Source organism: Porites lutea, chromosome 4 (assembly GCF_958299795.1).
Source record: "Porites lutea chromosome 4, jaPorLute2.1, whole genome shotgun sequence".
NCBI lineage: Eukaryota > Metazoa > Cnidaria > Anthozoa > Scleractinia > Poritidae > Porites > Porites lutea.
Genome location: NC_133204.1, coordinates 36,871,171 through 36,896,695, shown reverse-complemented (window position 1 = coordinate 36,896,695; position 25,525 = coordinate 36,871,171). Strand labels below are relative to the sequence as shown.

General features: G+C 39.9%; 1 protein-coding gene across 1 annotated transcript in view; it reads right to left on the bottom strand.

Annotated features, from left to right (window-relative positions):
• LOC140933465 (centrosomal protein of 290 kDa-like) overlaps window positions 1-25,525 on the bottom strand; it is a 65,762-nt gene that overhangs the window by 25,358 nt on the left and 14,879 nt on the right. The window contains exons 19-54 of the mRNA XM_073383023.1: window positions 25,227-25,419; window positions 24,655-24,728; window positions 24,099-24,219; window positions 23,899-23,988; window positions 23,224-23,302; window positions 22,490-22,542; window positions 22,345-22,404; window positions 21,768-21,872; window positions 21,435-21,477; window positions 20,657-20,763; window positions 20,248-20,337; window positions 19,431-19,559; window positions 17,929-18,159; window positions 17,185-17,358; window positions 16,331-16,442; window positions 16,002-16,090; window positions 15,381-15,494; window positions 14,685-14,745; window positions 14,312-14,542; window positions 13,501-13,748; window positions 12,947-13,210; window positions 11,906-12,229; window positions 11,346-11,408; window positions 10,606-10,752; window positions 8,320-8,385; window positions 6,637-6,744; window positions 5,990-6,034; window positions 5,647-5,801; window positions 4,865-4,952; window positions 4,217-4,342; window positions 3,291-3,356; window positions 3,070-3,141; window positions 2,279-2,386; window positions 1,572-1,688; window positions 905-1,060; window positions 171-364 (exon numbers count right to left, since the gene is read on the bottom strand). Coding sequence (XP_073239124.1) covers window positions 171-364; window positions 905-1,060; window positions 1,572-1,688; window positions 2,279-2,386; window positions 3,070-3,141; window positions 3,291-3,356; window positions 4,217-4,342; window positions 4,865-4,952; window positions 5,647-5,801; window positions 5,990-6,034; window positions 6,637-6,744; window positions 8,320-8,385; window positions 10,606-10,752; window positions 11,346-11,408; window positions 11,906-12,229; window positions 12,947-13,210; window positions 13,501-13,748; window positions 14,312-14,542; window positions 14,685-14,745; window positions 15,381-15,494; window positions 16,002-16,090; window positions 16,331-16,442; window positions 17,185-17,358; window positions 17,929-18,159; window positions 19,431-19,559; window positions 20,248-20,337; window positions 20,657-20,763; window positions 21,435-21,477; window positions 21,768-21,872; window positions 22,345-22,404; window positions 22,490-22,542; window positions 23,224-23,302; window positions 23,899-23,988; window positions 24,099-24,219; window positions 24,655-24,728; window positions 25,227-25,419 — 4,503 coding nt within the window. The remainder of the gene's footprint in view (window positions 1-170; window positions 365-904; window positions 1,061-1,571; window positions 1,689-2,278; window positions 2,387-3,069; window positions 3,142-3,290; window positions 3,357-4,216; window positions 4,343-4,864; window positions 4,953-5,646; window positions 5,802-5,989; window positions 6,035-6,636; window positions 6,745-8,319; window positions 8,386-10,605; window positions 10,753-11,345; window positions 11,409-11,905; window positions 12,230-12,946; window positions 13,211-13,500; window positions 13,749-14,311; window positions 14,543-14,684; window positions 14,746-15,380; window positions 15,495-16,001; window positions 16,091-16,330; window positions 16,443-17,184; window positions 17,359-17,928; window positions 18,160-19,430; window positions 19,560-20,247; window positions 20,338-20,656; window positions 20,764-21,434; window positions 21,478-21,767; window positions 21,873-22,344; window positions 22,405-22,489; window positions 22,543-23,223; window positions 23,303-23,898; window positions 23,989-24,098; window positions 24,220-24,654; window positions 24,729-25,226; window positions 25,420-25,525) is intronic.

The window sequence follows — 25,525 nt, the reverse complement described above, 5'->3', positions numbered from 1 at the left end:
AATAATGACCGAGCGCGTATAGCTTCTAGAAGGCCTCTGAGCACAGGCATTAACTATATAAAGTCACCCCTGTTAAGTGTCCTCATGATTAGTAAATCACCAAAACACACAATTCAACACAAATCGCCTTCGTTTTCCTGTATGAGAATAAAAACAAGTCCAAGACGCACCTTTTTAACCTGCTATGTAGCCCAGCCTTATCCTTTTCAGCTCTGTTGACCGCTTCTCTCAACATGGCGATGGTTTTTTCTGCTTTCTCCTGCTCCCGTGTTTTCTCGGCCAGTTTACCTCTCAGCACTTCTACTTTCTGTTGCCATTTCTTGTTATCTTCCCAACGCGCCACACCCTCACTCACTACATTTGCCTGGAAAAAAAAATACGTTGACGGTGTTGCTTGAAGCCCGACAATTCAAGGTGATCGCCATTTCTGTTTTATACAAAATTGAGGACCTTTTTGGGGGGCTGTTTGTTTAGCAAATTAAGACGACGTAATCTAACTTTAGAGAACTGTTTCTTTCAAATTTCATTTTTTCGCATATATATGCTGTGGTTTTAAAATTTCATCCTTCGTTTGAATTCTAAATCATTATTATACATTACCACACCCAAAAACAGAGAGAAATAAAAGTTAAGCCAATAAGAGAATATTCTATTCAAAACAAAAAACTCAAAAGTCACTTTAAAACGCCGCAAAGTCTGAAATGGGTTAACAAACAACCCAATCAAAGGTCTAAACAGTTGAGTTGAAAAGAATTCCCTCGAATTTCGTTTTTTATCCGGGTGAATTTAGTAAATCTAACGTAAACAAGAAGGCCTCTTCATCTAACGTTCTCCTTAATTTCTCTACGATATGAACATTTTGGAACATCTGCCTTAAAAGGTGTTATATAGTAACCAGTCTTACTCTGTCTTCCTTGATGATTTCTTCAACCACGGGTTTCTCAGTACCAGGCCCATCAACACCCTCCTCGGTACTCTTTTGTTTTTGTTGCCTTAATTTTTCTTGAAGTGTTTTAACTCTTTCTCGCAGTTTTTCCACTTCGGAACGTTCTTGAGCGTTCTAGGGAAGAAAAAAATTAAGGCGGCTACAAGTAGTTTGTGCGACATGTAATCGGTCAAAATCTTTAATACTACCACAAAGACCAAAATCCTTTACTCTCTAGATCTACTTTTCCTTGGCCATGGTTGACTGAAATTCTCAGTTGCGACGTATCTTACATAGTAATCCCCTAACGTATCAGGCCTGGTGAGTAAATGAGAAAGATGATTTTTCAGTCAGCGACAGAGGCGGCTCGGAAGGAAAATCCGAGTAATGGGGAGTACTCGGAGTTTTTCTTTCGAGTCCCTGTGTCACTGACTGAAAAATCATCTTTGTAATGAGTGGATAATTTCGGTATTTGGAGAAATTTACAAGCTTCAAACCAATAAGGGTTCAGCGAAGAACGAGCGTAGTGTGTTAGATAATTTATATAACAAGGTGTTCAAGGTAGCTCGTCTTGTTTGGCCTGTAAGGTAACTACGCCAAATTCTTTTACAATGAAAATACATTTTTAAAGCTTTTTTTCCATTACCGTGTTCCTTTCAGATCTAAGCTCCTCTTCTTTCTTCTCCAGCTTGTCTTGAACCGTTTCCAAGTCCTTCAACTCACGGCCAAGTTTTAACAACGCGGAGTCTTTCTTAGACAAATCCTTCAAAAAAAAAAAGAAGTACTGTTACCATCAAAGCCTTGAGGCCTACGCCAAACGTCGAACTTTTCGTGAGACGAGCCAAACTTGGTGAGTTAAGCTCACGAAAATTTCGACGTCTGGCTCTGTTAAGTTCGTCTGAATGAGTTTGGATCGTCCGACACGTTCTATCCGTCTGCTTCAGACGGATAGAACGTCTGAAGATCGTCTCCGGGACAAACGTCGATCTTCACATGCGACGAACTAAATTAATAAATCAAAACTTTGTATGATAATGTATATTTAGCCCGTTCGGGAGAAACTTTATTAAAATTGCTTTTTGGTCTGATTCAGTTGATTGGTTCGACGCGTTCTAAGTTCGACGTCTGACCCAACAGACGATCTCAACTTAATTTAGGTCGACCCAAATTAGAGTTTGGTTCGTCTCTGATAAAAAGTTCGACGTTTGGCCTCGGCCTAAGATAGCAATTACAAGACCACTGGAGAAATCAAGTGGGGAATAACAAACATTTATTTTCAGTGTCTATGGGCACTCGCTCCTTTCTCATGTGTAAAGTACGTTCAAGAATAAACGTTGGACATTGTCGTGGTACCTGCTTCAACTTGTCTTTTTCCTCTAGCAACGACGATTCCTTGTCTTTTTGTTTCTTCAGCTCTTTTTTGAGTTTCTCCATTCTCTCTTGGAGCTCCTCGATACGTGCCTTAAAGCGAAATGTACAAGAAAAATAGGCAAATTGGCACAAAGCATCTTGACCACCGACTGATTAGCTCAACTAGTCGAGCATCAGACTTTGGAACGGTAGGCCCGGACCAACACTTGGGGCTTAAAAAAATAAATTAGTTGGATGTGTTGCCTTGTTCCGTATCTGCAAATAGTACGGTAGGCATTCCAGTCTTCTCGGCAAAGAACAAATTTCGTAGGTCCCGTCTCATAACACCTCTCTGAACCGACTCTTGTGGGACTCAAAAGAAACGAAAGGCACAGTGACAGCGACATGGATTGTGGTATTGGGTGGGGAGGGTCTGTGCCCAGTAAAGCTGATAGAGTCACTTTTACGGTCAGGGTTGCCATTGAAGATTACGTCATGTTCACGTCTAGCTAAGTGTCAAGCAAACCGGAGATAACGTATGAAAAAATGTCCCATAAAAACATCACACAACTCCAATCGGCTCTAAATCCGATTCCCTCGGGACCGATGGCGTTAGACAAGATATTAAAAGTTCAGTTGCAGTCACACAAAACCCGCTGACTAGTGTCCGCCCAAATAAGTGTCCTGTAAGACAGAGCTGACAATAAAATAATAGGTCTTGGAAGGTTCTACCTGAGAGTCGCTTGTCTTTTTGCGATACAAGAAGTGATTATAATGCGACAAGCATGGCAAACCTGCAATCCAGCGGTCTCTTTGTCTACAATGTGCTGCACATTGGCCTCCTGTTCTGCTTTTCTAGCGTGAGCCTGAATCGAAACAAATACGTGGGGTTATTTTAAAAGACGTAAACTAGATCGTAAGTTGAACCATCGTCATCTTCTACAATCATCTTGAGAAAAATTGGCCTTGTCACTTGTCATTGTGTGAGGTAATTTAATAAAATCCGCCAACCCACCTGAACGTTTTCCTCTGCTGTTGTCACCATATCAGCTCTGAGCTGAAGAAGCGCTTGACTCAGCGACTGAAGTTTGAAAAAAAAACAGTCGTGTTAAATATCTTTCATAGATTCCAAGGTCTATGGTTGAACGAAAATTAGATGTCTTTAATTCTTTTGTATACTAATGACTGCGTATGAAGGGAGGAGGGTAAAACACGCAAATAGAGGTTTCAATTCTTTGATGCAAATCAACACTCACAAATCACACAAAAGGAATCTGCTGCTCAACCTGCTGCTGAATCTGCTGCTTATGGTAGGTAGCCTGAGAGTAGGCTCTCTGTATCGAGAGGCGAGCGAACCGAGTAGAGCGGGAACGCGCGAGCGAGCGACAAAGCTTGCTCCGCTTCTCCTTTCGCGTGTCATTCGCGCGTGACCTCTCACGATGTCCCCCAAACTGAGTGCTTGCTCGCCAGCTGTGTGGTAGTTAAATAGTTTCCAAAATTGTATTTCTGCCAAACAGGCCATTTGCGAATTACTTTTAGCCTCTCTTTCAAAATGAGTTTTGGTGTCCACTCTGTCACATTAAAATAAGTTTACATTCACAGGCAATTGAAAGCAGGAGCCTGTTGAAACGTATTGGATATGAATAGTTGTGCACCAGGCCTCGCTCTGACAAAGAGGTGAAGGTTATTTAGGGAATGGGCTATTACCTTTATGCGTAGTGGTTAAGGTTAACTGTATATTGTTTATTACCATGGCAACAACAGAAAGATGTCTTTGTATAACAAAGTCAGTTATATACCAAAGTATATAGTCAAACCCCGCTTAACGGACACCTGCTTAATACGGACACCTCCTCATTACGGACAGTTTGTTTTCTCCCTGGGAAAATAAAGCCCCCTTACTGTCCGCGTTAACGGGGCGTGACTGTACCACATAATTACCTTTTGTTGTTTCTCTTTCAGAACCAGTTGGTTGCGAAGTCTTTCCACCAGATGTTTCATGGTTTTACTGGGCGCTCGCTGTGCTGCTTCCTTCGCTGTCTCTAGTTCGTCTTTTAATATTTCAATCTACAGGTAAAATGCACATGTTAACAAACATGTGGTTAAACTAATGCTGCCTCGTGTCATTAAAGAGCTACGCAATAGTCTCGTGCCTCATAAATTTTGTTGAGGTCGTGTTCCAGCCTGTGAAAACAGCCGACATTTTGTAGCCTTCGAGCAAGCTCTCCAATTTGGGCTAGCGAAATGAGCCTCGCGAGAACGCGCGAACGAGATGCTTCGCCGCTCGCTCGCGCGTTCTCGCGAGACTCGCTTCACTCGCCCAAATAGGAGAGCTTGCTCGCAAGCTAACATTTTGCGACGTCACCACTGGTTTGCCACCGAAATGACTTCTGAAATACGAGCGCAGAAATTCCATATCGATGACGTGTCACCACACAGATGGCTACTCATGTTCGGGTATTCATAACAGAAGAATGTAGGAGGACATCTGGACAAACTGGAAGTTTCACTGTTAAGTACGACAGGTATACGTCGATCAGCTGTAACTTCAGATGGTTTAGCGGGCAAATTTAGAGCACAAAAAGCTACCTCTTTACTCTGTTCCATTATTCGTTCATCTCGTTCCAGTTTCTCATTGGCGAGTTTGTTCCTTTCCTTTAAATGTTCCTCCTCTTTTCTGTAAGAGAAATAAACAGCTTCGAATTATTTATCTCACCAGATTTCTTACATAGCTCCTCTTATAAGCGAAGACGGACATATTAATTGGCAAGAAACCTTTTTGTGAAAGTTTCTTAGATTGGATACTACGGGTAGATTAGGCGTGAATTGATTAAGGGTTGGATCTTGGGAATATGGACGTTCGTAAACAAACAAACATATCACAGATATGCACGATGGATTAAAAAAAAATGTGAGGTGTAGTTTCAATGACGCAGTTAGGTAGGTAAAGTCCTCTCAGTCTAACTTCAAAGGTTCGACTCTTAGCAATGACACTATGTATTCGTTCCCTTTAAGCCCACTTCACTGAGTTATGCACAGATTAAGTTTTTAAAAACCATGGTCTTAACAAACATGCTAAGTCACACATGTTTTCTCAATATGTTCTGGAAGGCTAACGGTAAAAAAAAAAAAAAAATTTCTATCAATTCCAGTCAAAGATCACAAGAATTAAAAGAATATTCTTTACATTCCTACGTCTTCTTCCCACTATGTAAAAAGAACAAGGGAAAAATTTGTTAGAGAGTCAGACAGAATATTGAAAATGTAAATTTCTGTAAGTCTGAAGTCTGAGCGACCTAAGTTTCGACTCCCCCGCCCGCCCCCCCCCCCCCCCCCCCAAAAAAAAGGTAACACGAAACACAGATAATGACCTGGCTATTTCCTGTTTGAGTTTGTTAACTTGTTCTTCGTTTTCTTTCTTCATTCTAGTGATTTCACTCCGTGATTTCTTGTATTTCTCTGCTGCTACAGCTAAAGCGTTGTCTTGTTCAACAACCATCTCCTCCAGCTCGGACAATCGCGACAACTGAAATTAAAAGTAAGCCGAAAGTTTAAGACTGAGCACAACATAGACTGGAAAAAACACTTAAAGTAAAATAAGTTGTTTTAGCAGGAGGGGGTCAACAGAAACAACAACAACAACAACAACTATTTGTAACCGACTTTTCTTCCAACAGATTGTAGAACTACTGGATGTAAAAGGGCTTTACAAACCTGTCTGTGTGTTGGAACAGGGGGACCATCTCCACTAACTGAGTCCTGAAAAATCAATCGTAAAACTCCGTTAGTTACATGGAATGGACTACACACTTCATACAGTCATCTGTAGCCACACATTAAACTTTGACTTTATTAAAACTTTTTAAAAAACGTTCTTTGGCTAAGATTATTAAAAGACACAAGCTTTCGACAGTCGCAACGGGTGAATGATGAAAGAATACAAAGATTCCAAAATATGGTGTGATAAACAAGAATACAATAGAATAAAATCATGGAAGAATACATTAAGAATTCCTCTTTAAAAGGATGCTATATTGTCTTAAGAGTAGCGAAGAGTTATTGTCTGCATTGGCTGTGATCGTGGTCAGCCATAATTTTTAAACTTTACAACTGTACATTGCAAAATATCCTGATGACAGTACTTGTTAGTATCATTCTATCTTCCATATTTCGTCACGTTTTAGTTACATGAATAATAAGACATGTGTCCCGGCCAGGGTTTTCTATAGATACTCAAACCTTGTTCTACTACAAATCAAGCTTTTTATTACAAAAAAGAATTGAAAACATCAGTTGCATTAGTTGCCACAAAAGGCCAAAAAAAAAAACCAGCGCCTGTACATTTAGCACCATGAACCAACCATGTGAAAAGTTTTCTTTCTTCTGAACGTTTCATCACTCTCCAAGTGCAATCTGTCCTGAAGAAGCTGAATTTCTGCTTTGTGCTGCTCGGATTGTGTCTTTGCCTCCTGAAAAAATAATAATAAGTTTGTTATTGGTTCTCTCCTTTGCTCCGAGAGGTTTTTCTCCGTACTCAGGTTTAAACAACTTGAGGTTAGAGATGCTACCATGGTATTTAAATGCTTAAATGGACTTGCACCTCCATATCTTTGTCAGAAGTTTAAAACCAGATCGGAAGTGCACAACTACGACACTAGGAATAGGGACCGCCTACATATACCACTCTGTAGGACGGCTGCAGGTCAGCGCGCGTTTACCTTCAGAGGCCAAAGGCTGTGGAATAGTCTCCCAGACGAGTTTCAGTCTATCACTAATTTAGATGTATTTAAGGTTAAAATTAAACAGCATTTTTTTAAGGGTATTTTTGGAAAACTAAGTTTTAGATATTTGACATTGTAAATTAAGCTGAAAAGCCTTTCTGAGGAGTTTAATAAAGTTATTATTATTATTATTATTTCCCCTCTCCTCAAAAACCAACATATCCAAATTCCAATTTGACCAGGAATCAGGTAGACGAAGAACCACTTCGTGGATGTGCTTCCTCCAAATCATTATTTATTTATTTGTTTATTTATTTATTTATAATAAATGTTACCAGGATGTAAACAAACAACACCAGCACACACTATGCGAAAATATGTTTTACCCAAGGTAAATTGTCGCGACGTAGCCCTAGCCCTTAGTCAGAGCGAATTAACCAAGGGTTAAAGGAATCAAGGGATTGCGGGTTGGGACGGAATTGGTGGGAACATGGCAACATGAAACACAAGAATAAATTAGATGAACCCAGTTGTTCAAAAGGTGGATAGGGCTATCCACCGGATAAATCTCTATCCAGTGGATAGTAGAATTAGTTTCCCGAATACTTTTCCACTGGATAGAGATTTATCCGATGGATAGCGCTATCCAGCTTTTGAACAACTGGGGCCAGGTGTGAAAATATGTCAGTGAACATATGTTTTGTCACTGTGTTTTAGCCCCGTTTTCCTGCGCCCTAATCATGTCTGACACCACTACACTAAACATAACCTGTTCCAGGTGTTCAGATCGTGAGGAGCGGCGCCAGATCAGATGCGGAGTGCCTCCTCCCTAACCCCCTGATACCCGTCGCAGTTTTTTCCCTCTCCGTCCTCTCTACGCCGTCCCTAATATTTGAACGCTGGCTGGAACAGGCTAATTATTGTCCTTGCATTTAAGTAGAACGTATCTATTTAATGTAAAATGTATATACTTATATTACGCCTAATTTCTTTGTATTTGTCTAGTTTGTTGTAAATTATGTAGCCTGACCTGCCTCGAATAGCCTCGCTAACTGCAGGCCAGTCCCAATGTATCTTTTGCTATATTTTCAAATTTAAATAAAGTTGAAAGTTGAAAGTTGAAGTTGAACCGTATTTTCGCACTAAAACTTTGCTCATAAAGTATAATATCCAGCGTATAAAGATTCAAACTTAAAGTTCGAGCGCTAGCCCATCTTCAGAGCAATTTATCCACAGGAAGAGCTACGCCAAAGCTCGCAAATAAAGAAGGACACCTTCGTTGACATTTAACGCGCTGAAAATGTGTTTGTTAAATTAAACTACCTCTCTTGCTTCCTTCAGCATCTCTTGGTATTTAGCCAACGACTCTTCCTTGTGCGCAAGCATTTGCTAAAACGTTGAAAGAAATTCAAGCAACAATCAATATTAAAAAGAATTAAAGCCTGCACGGCAGGCAAACGAAAGGGTGGGAGAAAGGTGAAAAAGAGGCAATGGGAACTTAATTGGGCATTACCTGCGACTTTCTCGTTCTCGATAAAGTAATTTCTCTACCCCAGAAAATTTTGCACAAGTTTTGTTTTCAAATTCTCAAGGCACGATTGTTACTCCCACGACGAAATTGAAAACAATGTTTGTACAAAATTTTGCGGGAAAAACAAATTGTGTCACGGGGAACGTGAAAGTCAACACAGCGGTCAAACGAGTGAAATTTGCAAAAGTTAAGCGAAATACTTCAAAGTTAAGGTTGCTACTTTCACTATCGAAAGTTTAAGGTATAACCAACATCCTGTTAGTTCACTAAACTTTTTAAAAGTTTACTAAAAAAGTTCTAAGTGATTGAAAACCGATGCTGACGTTATTATCGGCGCCATTTTCAAACATGATTCTCTTTTAGCGCGAAGCGTTTTCAGCGAAAAAAGCTCAAAATTTTGAGAAAAATGGAAAGATAGTTATGTTGACTAACTGATTTATACATCTTTGCCCATTTTTCTCTAACTGGTAAACGAAATCCCAGCAATAAAAAACAAAAATAACGATTTAGACGTTTGACCGCGGTGGGGTTAAAGTCGCAAGTGAAGGACCGCTAGCGACTGGGTCGATGTTGTTTCGAATTGCACCATGGGACTGTTTTGGGTGACAAATTCTGACCCAGTTTCTTGCGCAAACTCGTACTAGCCAACAGAAGAACGCTGGTAGCAGGGCTCAAAATAACGGCCGGTCAACGGACAATGTCCGGCCTGATCGTGGGCTTGACCGGTCAAACTCTCGTCTGGCCGGTCATTTTGACCGGTCATTTTTGGATGCTTGTCGCTTAATGCGTTGTGCTCTATAACGCTGTAATTCGCTGCTTTCTTTGGCTTTTTTTGCTGCTTTGCACTAAACCCTTTAAAGACAAACGTTCTGCTTTGCTGTGATCAGTAATGCGACCTTCTTTGGGAAAACATACGCTAACAATAATCCGTTATTTTTTAGAAAACTAAAGGATGAGTGACAGGTTTTGTCCATCAAACGTTTCACATGTACTTGTAAGAGGATTGTGAAAATCACCTTCGACGGAATTCGGGCCAATCGATCGCTCGTCCTGTGCTGTTTCTCTGGGAGTAAATTTCAGCGCATCGATTAATTATAATAATTTCTTTATGTCGAACATGATCTCGTTTGCAGACTCGATTCCAGAATTGTCTGATAAAAACTAAGCTAATCGAGAACGAACGTCGCCTAAAATCCTCCTTCTTGATAAGCCGTTCGCGATAAAGTGTTGCGCGACGACCCAAACCAAAGCTCTGCTGTATATTTATTGACTTCTGATGACGAATACGCTGTTTGTGGAACAAATTTCTTGCCAAATCAACTTCTTTGCCGCAAATATTTAGCGACGAAATTCTTCTTTGTGGAGGAGACTTTCGATCACGTGCCGGGCAACGAAAAGGATCCAGTTTCACTGATATGCAGATATAGGACGAACCTTGGAGACTACCGACACCGCCGTACGATGATACTAAAGGTATATATAAACGGACATAAAACGGGCGAAAATCGCGGAAAGGAACTCAACAGCGTGTGAATAAATTTTTCACCAACTTGCCGGCAAAAACCTGAACGACAATGCCGTACAACGATCTACTGCCAGCGTAATTCGATATTCCATAGGCAAAAAAATAATTATAGTATTCATTAATTTGACCGGCCAAAATCGGGGTTTGTCCGGGCTAAAAAATATTTGGCCGGTCATCATGACCGGCGACCTGCTGTCCGTTATTTTGAGCCCTGGGTAGGTGTCCCCAAAGGAGCCTCGTTGTGCAATATGACCAAATTTCACCTAGTCTCACATGCAACCTCAAAATCGCCCATAAATGGTCAGGGCTATTTAGAATATTGTAGCAAACTGGAACTCCTATAGAGAAACACTTCACCACAAACAAAACACCCAGCAAAATTTCTTTGAACTAGTTCCAAACATATTCTTGCCTCCCTTTATCGCTGAAAAAAGTATATCTTCGGTAAAGATAATTGCGACACCTTCACGTCACCGGTTTCCCAATACCCAGGATAAAGGATATGATGCGACAAGTGTACATGTGAAATACGAAAAGGTTCATTCATACATACCTGCAGACTAGACACAGTTGCTTGTGCCACTTTCAGAGCCCGTTTGGATTCATAATCTTCTTCTGTTAGCCCTGCCGCCTTCTTCGCTTCCGAGGTGATTTCCTCGCGGTCAGACAGAGGAAGACGAAGGCGAAGCTCATTAATAAGCTAAAAATGAAAAAAAAAAAAAAGATTGTGGTTCGATGCACATTTTAACGCACTTAGAGCCCATCACCTAAGGGACGGACCCTTAGAAAAGTTATGGGGGTGGGGGGTGGGGAATTTTTGAGCCGCAGGAATTTTTGTTCGTTATCAAATTCCTTGTATGAATTTTTTTAGGCCGTAGCATGAATATTTTTTAGGGTTAATTGGCGTGCATGACTTTTTTTTCGTTTAATTTTCCATTGCGCGAAAATTTTTTTTGGACGTCGCCCGCCCCCCCCCCCCCCCACCCCTCATCAGTTTTCTAATGGTCCGTCCCTGAACAATGCTAGAAAGGACATGACGCAACACAAAGATGAGTCAGAAGTCGGTGAACCTATAACTTGCCCATCTTTGAGCTGCAGTGAAAAGGAAATCTACCGCTTGTTTTAGTATTTACCAACAGAAGCTCAAAGTTCTCATTACCTGCATTTTTCCAAAGAAACGCTTTTATGGTTAGGCTGGATATAATTCGTGGAACGTCAAATATGTTCTTAGTTATCGATAATATACGTCTTGCAAGAAAAAAGTGTTTATACAGTTTACACTTCATGCGTTACCTTGTCTTTCTGGGTTAGCCTTTCTTCAGACTGCTTGAAAGCTTGATCCAGTTCACTGTATTTCTGTCGTACAAAGACAATGTCTCACTTTCCGCACCACGAAATAAGTCCACGTTCGTAACATACCATTTAATATTTATATAAAAAGCTATTTATGGTGATTACGTCCACTTGAGAATATTAACTATGTGGTTGTAGAGTACAACTGCATTCAGAAGTACCTGGATCTTTCAAAAGTAGAACAATATTTTTTGATCACTTACTAAAACCTAAGACATATTTTACTTTATCATATAAACACTAATGAAATACTACGTGAGCTTTCGAGTGAAAACATGATGTTATTTATGTTAGTTGCTATGGATACATCATAAATCGCGCCTTTCACACTTGAAAACTATTTAAGTGAAATGGTTTGGTCTTTTTGAAATGGTCTGGTGTTGAAAAATATTTCAAGTTTCAACACTCGAAGAGAAATTGTGTATCTCGGCGCGGCCATGTAATATCCTTTATGTGTTTGTCTCACACCTCCAGCCTTTACAAATAATGTCACTCCATACCTTTTTGAGTTGCTTGTTTTCTTCTCTGGTTCCCACTATAATCCTAATGTGTTCCTTGATTTTTCGAATTGCCAACTCCAACTGGTTCGCTACCGGAAGATTGGGGTCTGGTATCGAACCAGTAGCCTCTTCAAACTTAGCAGCCGCGTCTGCTAGCTGTTCTTGCTGTTTTTCTAACTTGTCAATCGTTCGCTCAAGCTCCACCTCTCTTTGTTCCCATATCAACTGTCGTTCTTCATGTTCGTTCGACAAATGAACGTTTTCATCTTCTAGATCAGAGATTGTTCGCTCGTGGACCTTCACAATGTTTTCCAGGTACTTCATCTAGTTAATAACATTAACACAAGAATTACCACAACGCAATGGTATGGTTAAGAGAGGCTCGATTTTCGCCACTCTTTCTCGCTGATCTGGTGTCGTTCCTCCCCGAGAAGAGAGACGGTTGAAGCGATCGTTTCAACGACGTAAATTCAATTTATGTGACGTTATGAAACACCGAAGTGGGAAATGTCTTTTCGGGGGAGGAGTGCGGGATCCTTTCCAGAACAGCAGCTGGTAATCGAGCCTACTGAACTCCAACTGCAATGTAGTGGTATGCCGTTTTTTTTTTTGTTGTTCGTTCGTTTCTTTTTTCTAATGAGGAATAAGATGAATACCACTAAATACTCTTAACAACAATGTACTTAAGAACCTAAATAGCTCAAATTTCGTGCCGATTGCCATTTATGTAAGAAACTGTTTAGGTTTACTTGGGAAAATGCAAGTTCTTACTGTATCGAAAGAACTGAAGAGAAAACATCACACAAAGCTCTCAGACATAAATTGCGAAACTTGTAGAAATAAAGCACGATGGATAAGCGACTCTGTTTGTTTTTATAGCCCACCCACACTCGGCGACTTGAGGAACTCAATGGAGCGCGCGCAAAGCACTGTGGGGTGAACATCGGCTCTGCGCAAAAGCAGTTTTTGGTTTGCGAACTAGGAAAGGTGCTTTTGACTACGAGAGGACATTGAGGAAACTGATAGATATTAAGGTAATACCTCTTCCTGTAACCTGGTGATAGCTCGGTTTAGCTTGAGATCCTGCAGTCGTATCTCTCCCATCTTCGTGTGCCATTCGGTCACTTTAGCAGCTCCTTTGCCATCCTTGAGGGTAGCCATAAGCTCTTGTAAGCCCTCATGTTGAAGTTTAAGTTCGGCCAGTTTATCCTCTGCAGCCTCCCTGTCAGCCTTAGCTTTCCTCAATTCTCCTTCTAGCTGGCGTTTATCTTCCTGTAGTGACCGCATGGTGTCTGCAAACTTTTCCTGATGGTGGAAAGGAAAAGAAAACTAAATGATGCTATTTATTTGATAATAAGTCCTTTTCAGTTTTAAAATTACTGCTGAATACAGACACCAAAGGCACATTGATTCAGGATACGTCTCCACCTGAAATGACAGGAAAGTGCAATGTTCAGTGGAAGGAAAGTGCTGCAACAGGAGTATATAACGCTGATGAAAGTCGAGCGAGTCGAACGAAATAGCCGTCTCGTTCATTCGTAATTTTTCTATACTAAAGTTTAATCTGATATACAGAAGAAGATATTCGTGATTACCTGCTTCATAAGCGGCAATGAACCGCTGTATTGCCTCCGCAGATCCTGTATAGTTCTTTTAAGAAACTTCGCCTTGTTTCTGGCCTCTGTTTTAGCATGATAAAGAGCCTGATCCTTTTCGTCGATCTTCTGCTCGAGACGCAACAAATGCGCTTCTTGTTTAGCCAGCTTCTGTGTTGCAGCCTCAAGCTTCCGTACAGCGGTACCCTCGCTCACTTGTAGTGCAACGATATGATGATGCAGTTTGCCTGAAAATATTATCACTACTCCTCAATTACTGAAGAAATACAAATTGTCCTAAACAAGATCAAGTAAGAAGAATCACTTCTCCCTGTTAAAAATCCACATGACGGCTGCGAAACAGTACTGTCTTGTCTTAGTGGTGTGTCCTAAATATGAAGAAAAACGACTTGCAGATTATGAGCCTCGCTGATACTAAAATGCTATCAGTATGTGTTTAAAGAGCAAAACAACAGCTCTGCACTTTTGGCTTTGCCGTCACTCTACGACTTTGACGTGAAATGTCATAAAGCGATGTCTTAGGTTGGATGTTAAAGAAAACGACAGATTTGCTTGTTTTTCCAGGGTTCGTACTGTGTCTTTATAGTTATAGAATTCAAGGAGTATTCAGGTACCAGCAAATGAGTTTCCAAGGAACTTTTAGTGCAGGGGAGAAGCATATCTTTCCTAACACTGACCTCCGTTTTCAAAATTGCGCCCCATTAAGTACTGCAGGTGTCTATCTAACAGAGGTGTTAGTTAAGGGATAGTTGACACAAACTGTGAAAAAATAAAAGACACTCTGACTGACCTATAATGGTCTTGTCATCACTTTCCATCTGTATATCATACAGTTGTTTTCTGAGTGATGTCAGCTCTTTATCCTGCGACTCCTGCTGAGCCTTGATGGCTTCCGTCTGGTGTGACGCCACTTCCGCTACTTCTTTCAACCGTGATACTTCCACCTTCAGCTGAGACTCTGATTCCTCCAATGACTGGACACGGCGCGTGACAGCTACGTGCGTGTCTTGCGTGACAGAGTCTAAAACAGGCAAGGAAAAGTTTCAAAACAGAGAGAAGAGGGGAAAAGTCATGGAAAAATCAAAAAGCCCGAATGGTAGTCAATGGAAATAAACCTAAATTTCCTCAATGGTGACAACACTAGTAGTAAACTTCACACTTACTGGAAAGCTCTTCCCGTAGTTGCCGCTCTATTCGCTGCGACTCAAGATTTAGTTTGCTTATCTGGTGAAAAGAAGAAACAACAACGCTTTTACCTTGCAGAACACCTGGGGTTCCAGATTTTGAGAACACGATTGAACAGACGTATGGGACGGAATTAATTAAAATAAGACAAACAAAAACAAACAAACAAACAAAAGTAATTCATTAAGGGTCCATTCTTGCTCTTTGCTTTTTTCCTCTTTTTTGTTTCACTCGGTGTATTTTTTTTTTCACTCTGACTTACTTTCTTTGGTCTGTTATGTCTGTTATGTATGTTGCAGTTAATTTTTTATTTCAGTTAATTTTTATTTTTCCTTCGTTTCAAATTCATAAGCATACATTACCATACCAAAAAACAATGGAAAAATAAAAATTAACTGAGATAAAAAATTAACTACAACATGTACAATATGAACACTTTTTATGTAAAGAAAAAATAAACAGCGAATAGAGCTCTCCACGTCATGTCCGGCGCCATGTTGGTGTCCCAAACCAATCCTGTGGGGGTTGAACTCCTTTCTTATGTAAACGCTTTCTCTTATCGCAGTAAAGAGCAGCTGGCCATGTGATTGTAAACGCTCTATATCACACTTTCTTTAATACAGTCAGCGTTTCTTTTTAACAACGTACTTTAACAAACTAAGAACAAACCAAACCTCTCCAAATTTTTGTTCTAGCTCTGCGTTCCTTTCTTCTAATTCCTTGATCAGCGACTGCAGCTGGTCATATTTCCTAGTGGCATGTTCTGCGCGCTCTCTTTCATTAAGTTCCTGGAAATGTAAAGATTTAAATGAGTAAGACAAGTAAAAACACTAACAAAATGAACTAACTATAATGTATAAAATTAGGTCTTTAATTCTGTTACTCGTGTTGGGTCAGTTTATCAACGTTCTTCTCTGCTACATACAGTAACTCTCACATTTTGGACTATCAGTACAAAAAACTAGGGAATTCAAATATAAACCAACGCCCACAAGGAAATGCGAATTAGTCTTATAATTGGAATGATAAACGAGCAATTCCGTTAAGGAATACCTCTCGAGAGGCAATATTTAATTATGTCTTAGAACTTTTACTTCGTTAATGATCTGAGATCGACTTACTCTACTTAACTTATATTGTCCACAGTTTTGCTAGCTCGCATATAAGTCTGGCGTATTTTAAACGTTGATTTCACGATTTTAGTCGGTAAATTGTACTACCCCAAGGTCCCTCCAAACTAACCGTACTCCAACCGTCTTAAAAATTGTACCAAATGAGGTCTATCCCGGCTGTACCTTCATTTCCAGTGTAGCAAGTTTTCTTGATATTCTGTCAATCTCTTCTTGTCTCACAACACCACCGTCTCCTCCACCCTCTCCCCCCTCTGAAAAATAAATACTCACAGCGATTAACAAAGACGGAAGTAGACGGGAACGAATGGCACTATTTCACCCCAGGTTTTACTTCAAACACTTTGGAAAATAAACGCCCAGAATGGAAAGTCGAGAGCGTATTGTGTGTTGATCGCTGCACAGTTGCTGTTTCCAGTCAATTTTAATAGCAATACGTTTTATTCAGGAAATAAATGTATGACACTATAATATCAAATAATGCAAACAGTAACCTTTCGCTAAGAGTTCGTTTAACATTTGTTCCAAGCTGTGGTTCCGTTCTTTAAGTGAAGTCATCTCTTTCTTAAGCTCAGCATTTGTCTCTTCTAAAGCGTTCTTGTCCACCTAAGGAAACACAAATTCGGAATTTATACTAAAACGCATGAACACGCGCGCGATTTCCAAACAGTAAAAAACATCTACACGCCAACGCCTTTCTCAAGGTCTCAAGAAACAGATGTTTGAAAAGAAAAAGATAATTCTGCATCATAAGAAAAATCACGATGGGCAGAAGGCTAGCCTAACGGCTTACATAACAATCCCGACTCACATTCACGCAGGCGCGCACGATACAGTCAAGGAAGGTCAAACGTACCCCCGAAGATTCTATTAATGAATTGATTATTCGAAAGGTGAATCCGTTAGTCGTTCCCGTAACTAGTGTCAAATTCAAATTTACGTCGTTCACACACATCGTACACCGTGTGAGAGCGGTTGGCCGAGAGGGTTTTGTGAACGAAATCCCAGTCCTCCCTCCTGAATAGTTACTTCCGTCTCACTAGAGTCCAGTCCTCGCTACTATCTATTAACTTCCGCTACGGTCCGAGTATCTGTTCACACTGCACCGAAGTGTAGCACCAAAACTATCCGCTATTTTGAGTTCCACTATAAACATCGGCACATGCGCAGCTTCGCTCCGTTAAAGAAATCGCGCCGAAATCATCGTTCTTATGTGTGAACAGACCCCCTATCCGGTATGGTTTTCATGCCGGTGAAAAAGCTATACGGTATCCACGCCCCAACACGATCAGGCTCTCAAAGAGTGATAATAAGAATAAGAAACAATTTGAGGAACGAAATATCGTACCTCTAAACTGTCAACTGCAGCAGACCGAGCTACCAGATTATTCTCTCTTTGGATAATGTCACGATACTTCTCGGTGAGTTCATTGTACTGTTTGTTAGCTGCCTCGAGCTCTGCTGCTGGAACACTCTCATCCAGCGATCGCTGAAGTACACTTATCTTGTACGTTGACATTTCCTGAAAAAAACAAACAAACAAACAAACAGTCAAAGCGTTTGTCTTGACGTTGAAATTGCTGTCAACAACAGACCACAGTAGAGGCTAGACTTTTCTTTCTGCTTCTTAAAGGACACGAAATGAATAGCAAAAAAGGTGGATATAAAAATGGTAAAATGAGCAGGTAGAAAGACTTGGACATTCTCGACGTGAATGAACTGAAACTAGAAATTGGATAGTCAGCTTCAAAGTGGTAAAATGTAACGCGGTAACCGATTGTCGAGATAGCATTAACAGGATTAAACTGCATCGCTCAAGCTAAGAGAAAGTTCCATCTTTATAAACCATTGAAAACACATCTGGTATTGTTTTTATGGTTACGGAAATTGCTTGGGTCATTCATCTATTGCTTCATAAGCTAATTAAACAACTCGTTCTGAGAGCTTCGAACCTGCCCGGAGATAGACCACGGGGACGAGCGAGATGTTTTTGCATTCACCAGTCGGCTGACAAAAAAAATGTCCAAGAGAAAAAAAAAGTAAGAAAAAATGGAAAATAAAAAAAAAATGAAAAACTGAAAGAAAATCATACCTTGTGTCTCTGTAGGTAACCCAGCCGTTCCGTGATGGCCGTCTCCATAGCAACCACATCATTCCTATACTTCTTGTTTTCTTTTCTAAGCGCAGCCTCGACCTCCTGCATGGCGGTATATCGTCTGGACAGTGATTTCTCATTTACTCTCAGAACTGTTATTTTCCTTGTCATCTCACCCAGGCGCTTCTTCTGTTTATCTTCGTCTTTATCAAGCGTATCAAGTAACCGCTGTTTTTTTTTTTTTTAAAAAAAAAGTGCACTTAGCTTATCTAGCTAGTTCACAGGTATTCCACTAAAATAATTAGAAACAAATAATGTAAATAGAACATTACTCGATTAAAAATGCCAACTGGTAGAAGGCAGCCAGTTGGATATTTACAAGTGTGGTCGAGGATCTGAACTCGGGACGACCAAGAACAAATCCAGCAAGTGGCCAGAGCGAGACTCGAACTCAGGGCCGTCGGACTGCGAGTCCGACGCTTGTCACTCGGCCACGATGCCTCCTGTTATAAGAATGCATAAATTTTGGCGACAGCAACTGCTTGTCAAGCAAGTAGTGAGCCTCATACTGTCAACTTTTGTGACGTTAGGTACGTTTCATAAGCGTAACTGAAGTTGTCCCCAGTTCAGGGTTTCTGCTTTTGAAAGAGTGAAACAAGTGGGAGAAAATTCAAAGGATCCAGAAGGCGAAGATTCTACGACTAATTAGAAGGCGTCCAAAACGCAAATTACTTTTCCAACGGAAAATCAACGACACCGAGTCATATTTCTCCACCACTTGCTACGACACATTCTTCCATGAGGATTGTGATGAAAAGAAAATTTAGGAGTCTTCTAGCAAGACAAGACGTTTCCAGGGTCTGGGAAAATTTCCTGGAATTTTGTCCTGAATGTTCCTAAACACTACGTCCAACAAAAACATAGGGGGAATCCTGGATGAATATTTTACTTACACACGTTTATACAGTAGAACACTATTAGAGAACTTTAGATTCTAAGACGAGTACGACTTCGAGTACGAGATTTTCTCAATACTAAGAAGTGCACGAGCGTGAACCAGCGTTATCTTGGCGGGAAAACGTGATAGCCGTCGTCACTCTACTACGAGGTTTAGGGAGAGTGTCGTAGTGGCGGACGCAAGTCATCAAATGTTAGAAGTTTTATCATTTTGCGATCGGCAGAGAGCTTAACCTCCTTCAATAAAAATAATCGTGTTAACTTTTATGGTAAAAAAAAAGTAAAAAGAAGCTTTCCTAGATCTCTTTTCGTGAGAATACGCGAAAAAACCTTTAAGTGAACTCTCGTCCTCGAATCAAAAGGTCTCTATTAGCGAGTTTGAGACTGGGTCGGTGCTGTGTCAAATTGCACTGTGGGAATGTTTGGGTGACGAATTTTGACCCGTAGTTTCCTAAGTAACCTCGTAATTCCCATTCAAACAATCATCCCATACTGTAATTTAACACAACACCGTTCGAGCCACGCACAACAACCAAATTCACCTCAAACTCCAGTAGCCTTATCTTATCATGTTCTCTGGCTAACTCTGTTGATGTCTTCTCTTCTTCAATCCCCTTCTTTTCCTCTTCCCATTTTTCCTTTTCTCTCAAGTAGTCAGAATAAAGAAGACCCTAAAACAACAACACATCTGGTTTTGCGTTCACGTGTCGTAGGGAAAATATGACCTTACGTTAAGCCAGTATTTGTTCTAATCTGATTCAGGATTTTCTTCGATTTTTAGTCTCAATTATTCATATAAGACAAAGGAAATTCTGGTTTAACCTAAGCAATGATCATACCTACAACACATGAAACCAGACGAAAAACTTCCCTTTAGGATTCCAAAGGTCTTAAAAATTTCTTGTCGTAGTCGAAAGCTCAAGTCTTTGATGAAGGTGTCATTCCTTGCCACAAAAGCGAGCTATTTTTTATTACTCAACAGTCTTACACTGTCAATAATTCTAAAAGGACAACTGGCGACAGTGATCGGGACTGTTCAACGATTTTTCTCTAACTCTTAAACTTTCCAAGTCGAGTTAGGGTCGTGTTTCTCTTCCATGTAAGGCTAATTGTCTTTAGTACAACAGAAGAAAATACTGCTTTCCAGGCTTGAAAATTTATTTCTCAGCCATGAGCATAACAAATAAGAGAGAAAGAGGCCGGTTTCGATATATTTTCAAACTTGGCTCGAGTCGTATAGGGCAAAAGAAAATGCCGTTTAGGCCGGGTGAGTAGTTCATTTTTATTTTATTCAGCTAAAGTTAAGTACCAAGAATAAATTTGAATATGTCGAAAGGCTCATTCCAAGCAAAACATTACCTTTTGATGAAGAATGACAGAGAACTTTCGCTTGAACAATTCAAGGTCCTTCTCCATTTTCACTAGCAACTTTTCTTTTAGTGAGATTTCCTACAAAAATACGGAAAATCAAAGCACTGCCATTGTAAAAGTTAACTTTTCCTTCAAATCATTAGAGGTCCAACTTTTGAAGGAATCCACGATTGTCAAGTCAACCTCGATTGACTCATCCGACGTTATCCAACAGATCAAGAAATCAATACTCTGACAAAAGGCAAAAATACTGCGACAGTGCCAACAAAAATACCGTGACAGCACAAAATGGTTAGACATGTAAACGTTGTTTTCCTACTGGAATAAAAAGGAACGTTTACCACAAGAACAACATTTCGCCGTAACGTTAAGTCATTGCTGCGTCGCACTTTCTAACCTGAAGTACGTGTATGAGATGCTCATTCAGACTGGCGATGATCTCTGTTGACGAAGGTGTCATTCCTTGCGGCAGAGGCATAGGTTGAAGTTTCACTGCGCCTTCACCTGAAACACAAAATATACAGGAGTTAATATACTTACCAACCTATTAACAACTTAAATTGTACCAAACATCCAAAAAAACAACGCACAACCTTTTCATAGCATGCGTCAAGAAGCCTCCTTTCCTTTACTTCACACAGGGTCGTTGTTTTGTCAAACTGCAATAAAGGAGTGTTGGGGAGCAACGGATGGCGCAGTGGTGAGAGCGTTCGCCTCCCACCAACGTGGTCCAGGTTCAAATCCCGGCGTCGACGTCATATGAGGGTTGAGTTTGTTGTTGGTTCTCTCCTTTGCTCCGAGAGGTTTTTTTCCGGGTACTCCGGTTTTCCCCTCTCCTCAAAAACCAACATTTTCAAACTCCAATTCGACCAAGAATCAGGTAGACGAAGAACCACTTCGTGGATGTGCTAGCTCCAAATTATTATTTGTTTATTTATTTATTTATTTATTTTATTATCACGTTTGGGGGGACGAAATTGTGACCCAGTCTTCCGCGCAACCTCTTGTTAGCCAATAAGAGAACGGATAGCATCCCCAGAACAGTTCCACAGTGCAGTTCCACACAACACTTACCCAGCATCGCGCTAAGCCACAATATGCCAATGAGAAGGGTCTGCATACACACACAGGCTACCCAATCAAGGCTCACTTAAAGTTATCGCCACAAATCTTACCTATTTCTTTCAAGACCTTCACTTCCTTTTCGAGATCTTCAATCTTCCAAAAGACAGAGAAAAAAAAAAGTTTATCTTTTAAAAAATGGCCCTTTAAACCCATTCACACCAAGGCCACAATATGGCGAGATAATTGTTACTTTAACTTTTAAAACCGTGGAGGAAATCCTATGGTGTATAAAATTCAACATACTGAAGTCTTCTTTAAAAAAAACTTGCACCTCGTTTTTTGACCTGCCTCTCGGATTCTGCATAATGAGTTGAAAAACAGTTTCTTGTGTTTGATATAATTATTACTGGTTTATTTCAAATGTTACAAAAGGATCCATGTACCTTGGCGTTTCTCCTCTCCAACTGCATAATAGATTTAGCAGTCTCTTCTCTTGCATTGTGTAACTCATGACGCAACTCCTCATTCCGGCCACTCAGATGTTCAATCTGTAAGTATATTGAACAATGAACAATTATTAAAAGAGACTGAATATGAGTTTCGCAGAGGATGGTCGGATTCGGCGAATAACACTCTCCCAGTGGCATTTTTTGGGTAGGATAAAATCTTTCGAGTGGCTTTTTTGGGTATTCTTGCTATAATTTGGCTATTTCGTGTTCGCACAGCGTGTGAAATCTTCCGCCATCGCCAAAAACAGCTGAGCCACCGCGCCACTATCTTTGCATGACGTCAATCATCCAATAATTTTCTAACATTCGACACTGTAAATCTTTCAAAATTTGGTCAGCGCCACTCCCAGCTGGTTTTGAAAAATTAGCGATGGAGAATGAAGCCAATCAAAGACGGAGAAATACTTTAAATGAAAAAAAAAAGGTTTTACTATCACATTAATAACGGAGTTTTGGCAATATGGACAATAAGCTTGCTCACAGTTAGATGTAATCTACTGTGTATATCTACCTGAGCCTTTAAATTTAGAGTCGTGTCATACTGGCCAACTGCATTTCTGGATTCAATCAACTAAAAAGAACATTTGACAAAAATGAGTACTCCAGCAAGCATCTGCTAAATTCATTTCTTGGAAGTTCAAAATGTTTTAACTTACAGCCATTAGCTTTTCCAAGGCTGGAACTTGAACGAGTTTACTTTCGTCAGAATCTACAACCCAACAAGGCATTTATGAATAAAACTGCGGGTACAGACGAGGGTTTCGCATTTGCCGATTTAAGACAAGAAAACAATGATTTAGAGTAGTGAAGTTAGAAAAACTGCTTCTTATATAAATAATGTTTACCGTTACTTATACAAACATAAACAAACACATTACCGACTGTTCACGTACATTGTTATTCCACACATAAACCCTCTAACTAAGCCCTGAGAGGGATCAACAACAAAATTCTCCTCGTGATATCAATACTTTATAAAACAGATTGGTGATGAGAATTAAGGAAATGATCACGCAAGTTTAATCTGGTTGAAACTTCAACAACTTCTTCCCACTACTTCTACAGGAAATGTATAGGGAAAACAAAATAGAATTTGAATTTTCATATTTGGGTTTGAAGGGTTAACAGTTGAATGTACACGTAGAGTTTTCTCTACAAAGTGAGGTGTATTTCTCCTAAAAGAATTTAGACACGTCCTATGCTCTCAACGATTACAACTGGCCAATAGATGGTTTTCGGCTGGCCTAAACAGTCTGCCTTTGTCACTCTTCACCTTCTTCAGTTTGAAGTCATAGGTGTCTAAATGGCCCCAAAAACCCCGAGAAACCTCTTGCTTTGTTATGCCTGCTTAGAGATTAGAAACATTTCTTAATCATTAATATAAGCAAACCTTTTTGGGCGTGTTCTTTCAGCTGCGCTAATATTTCTCTCATTCCTACTTCCATCTGCTTGTTCTCTTCTTTAAGCTCCTGAGATACACATCACAATGAAACAAAAAGGTATTTAATACGTAGTGAGACGTCATTTATGAAGTACATTCGTGTTCTTTTAAAACTTACGGCGGTTAATTCATCTGGCTTAATTAATCAAGTACGTGTGGGCAAGTTGTCCTCGGGTTGAATTTTTGGGGAGTACATCAAAGTTTCAAAACGTCACATTGGAAAGTTTCATGCTGTAGTCGTGCAGTGACGACCAAGTAATGTAGAAAAAAAGCGTGATACATGTGCAAAGTTGATGTTCTTGTTATTAGACCTGTTGTTTTTTTTTTTACGTCTCTGTTGTGGTCGCTTAAATTCCCCACTAACTGCGGAGGGGAATGTCCAAAACAATCGTAAATGATCGACAGATCAATTACAACTTTTTTCCAAGACACAATCGGTGTTTCCATTATACCTTTTCCTCTCAGGCCCAAGACCGACTACCTACACAAGCAAAGATGATTGCGATTTTAAACAATGCATTTATTTAAAAAAATACAATATAACTGCCCGAGTGAAAACTTATAAGGTTGATGCAATGATTTTTTGCCCAGGATGCTCTTGCAAATTTAACTTACGGTTTATACCTTATTTTCTGTTTCTATCTTCTTCATGTTTGTTTTGTAGTTTTCAATTTGCTGTTCGTTTTTCTCCACCTCTCCTTCTAGTCTCTTGTTCTAGAATAACGAAAAAACACACATGTACATACGATGAACTTTTTATCTTAAATTTGTACGTAAAAGAACATGACTCAAAATTGCAAATAAGTATCGCGTGAAATGTATACCAAAGCTCTGGTGACTTCACTATCAGAATCCACGGCAGGATCTGGCCTTCTGGGGGACGAGACAACTTCCTGCTCTTCTGCTATGATCAGGTCTTCTGCCGTGATTCCTAACTCAACAGCTCTGAAACACAAATAACATGCAAGCAAACTCGGTAAGTGTTACATTTCCATTAAAGCGGTATAACTTTTCAGCAGTTTTCATCTTTAACGCTACCTAAAACTTCCAAGGGTTACGGGATAAAAAAGTAAGAGTATTCTCTACCAGTTTGATCACGCGTTTACCCAATAAAGATCTTGTCATATCATATCATACCCTGTACTGTCAAGCCATGTCACGTCATATCATATACCATAGCATGTAATTAAAGTCATACCATCATGTTATCTATATCATGTTATGTCATATCATGTCAAATGAGACATTATCAAGTCGTTTCATATCACTTCATATCAAATGTAAATGTCATGTCATGCCATGGTATATCATAAATATCAAATAATCGGATCATATATGTCATTTCAAAAGTAGGTTGAGTTTGATCATCATATCACGTACCGAGCTCCTCTGTGCATCGCTTGTTTTCTCAGCTGTCTCTTCAGCTGAAGTCTTTCTTCTTCCAATCGTTCAACCTAAACACAACAAAATAATCAAGATTCAAAGCTATGACGGATGGAAAGAAGGGTCATTTTAAATTCCCCGGCTGATTATTGGAAAAAGGTTCATACTCTTTTGAGCTCTTCAAATTCTATGACTTTCAATGACTATTTCCATGACTTATTCAAGTTTTCCATGACCTTAAGTTAAGCTGTCGCTTTCGGAAATTTTCAAAACTTTCCTTGTTTTAGCATATTTTTCCCTAAAGTAGTTCAACAGACACAAACTCTGGTGTCCACCAAAATCTCTGCCGCTCGCGCTGTTTGATTTCTCGTCTTGATCTTACGTCGTCTTTGCTTTGCCATCTGCAGTTACTTATCTATTAAACAAATCTTTAATTTTCTATGACTTTCCAGGACCGACAATTAAATTCCATGAATTTCCAGGCCTGGAAATTGAAATTCTTTTAAATTCCATGACTTTGCAGGTTTTTCATGACCTGTCAAACCCTGCCCTTAGTATAGCTGCTTTACCTCTTTACTAAGTGCCCTGTTCAATGCCACTGCCTGCTCTGCTTTCACTTTCTTCTTGTGTCGGACGTCCTCGATGTCCAGCGTCTCCTTTGGATCCATTCCGAGCCTTTCCCGCAATTCCTCATTTTCCATTTCAGTGTCATTTACTTTAATCTCTAATTGATTAACTTGGCTTGTCAAGTCTTCGATGTTTCTAAGATGTGGAAGTGAAAACCAAAACTCGTTATTGATTCATATTAAAATTAGTTCTCAAATGCTGCTACAACTTGACCTTGTTTGCAAAGGTAGTCAGAGATCTC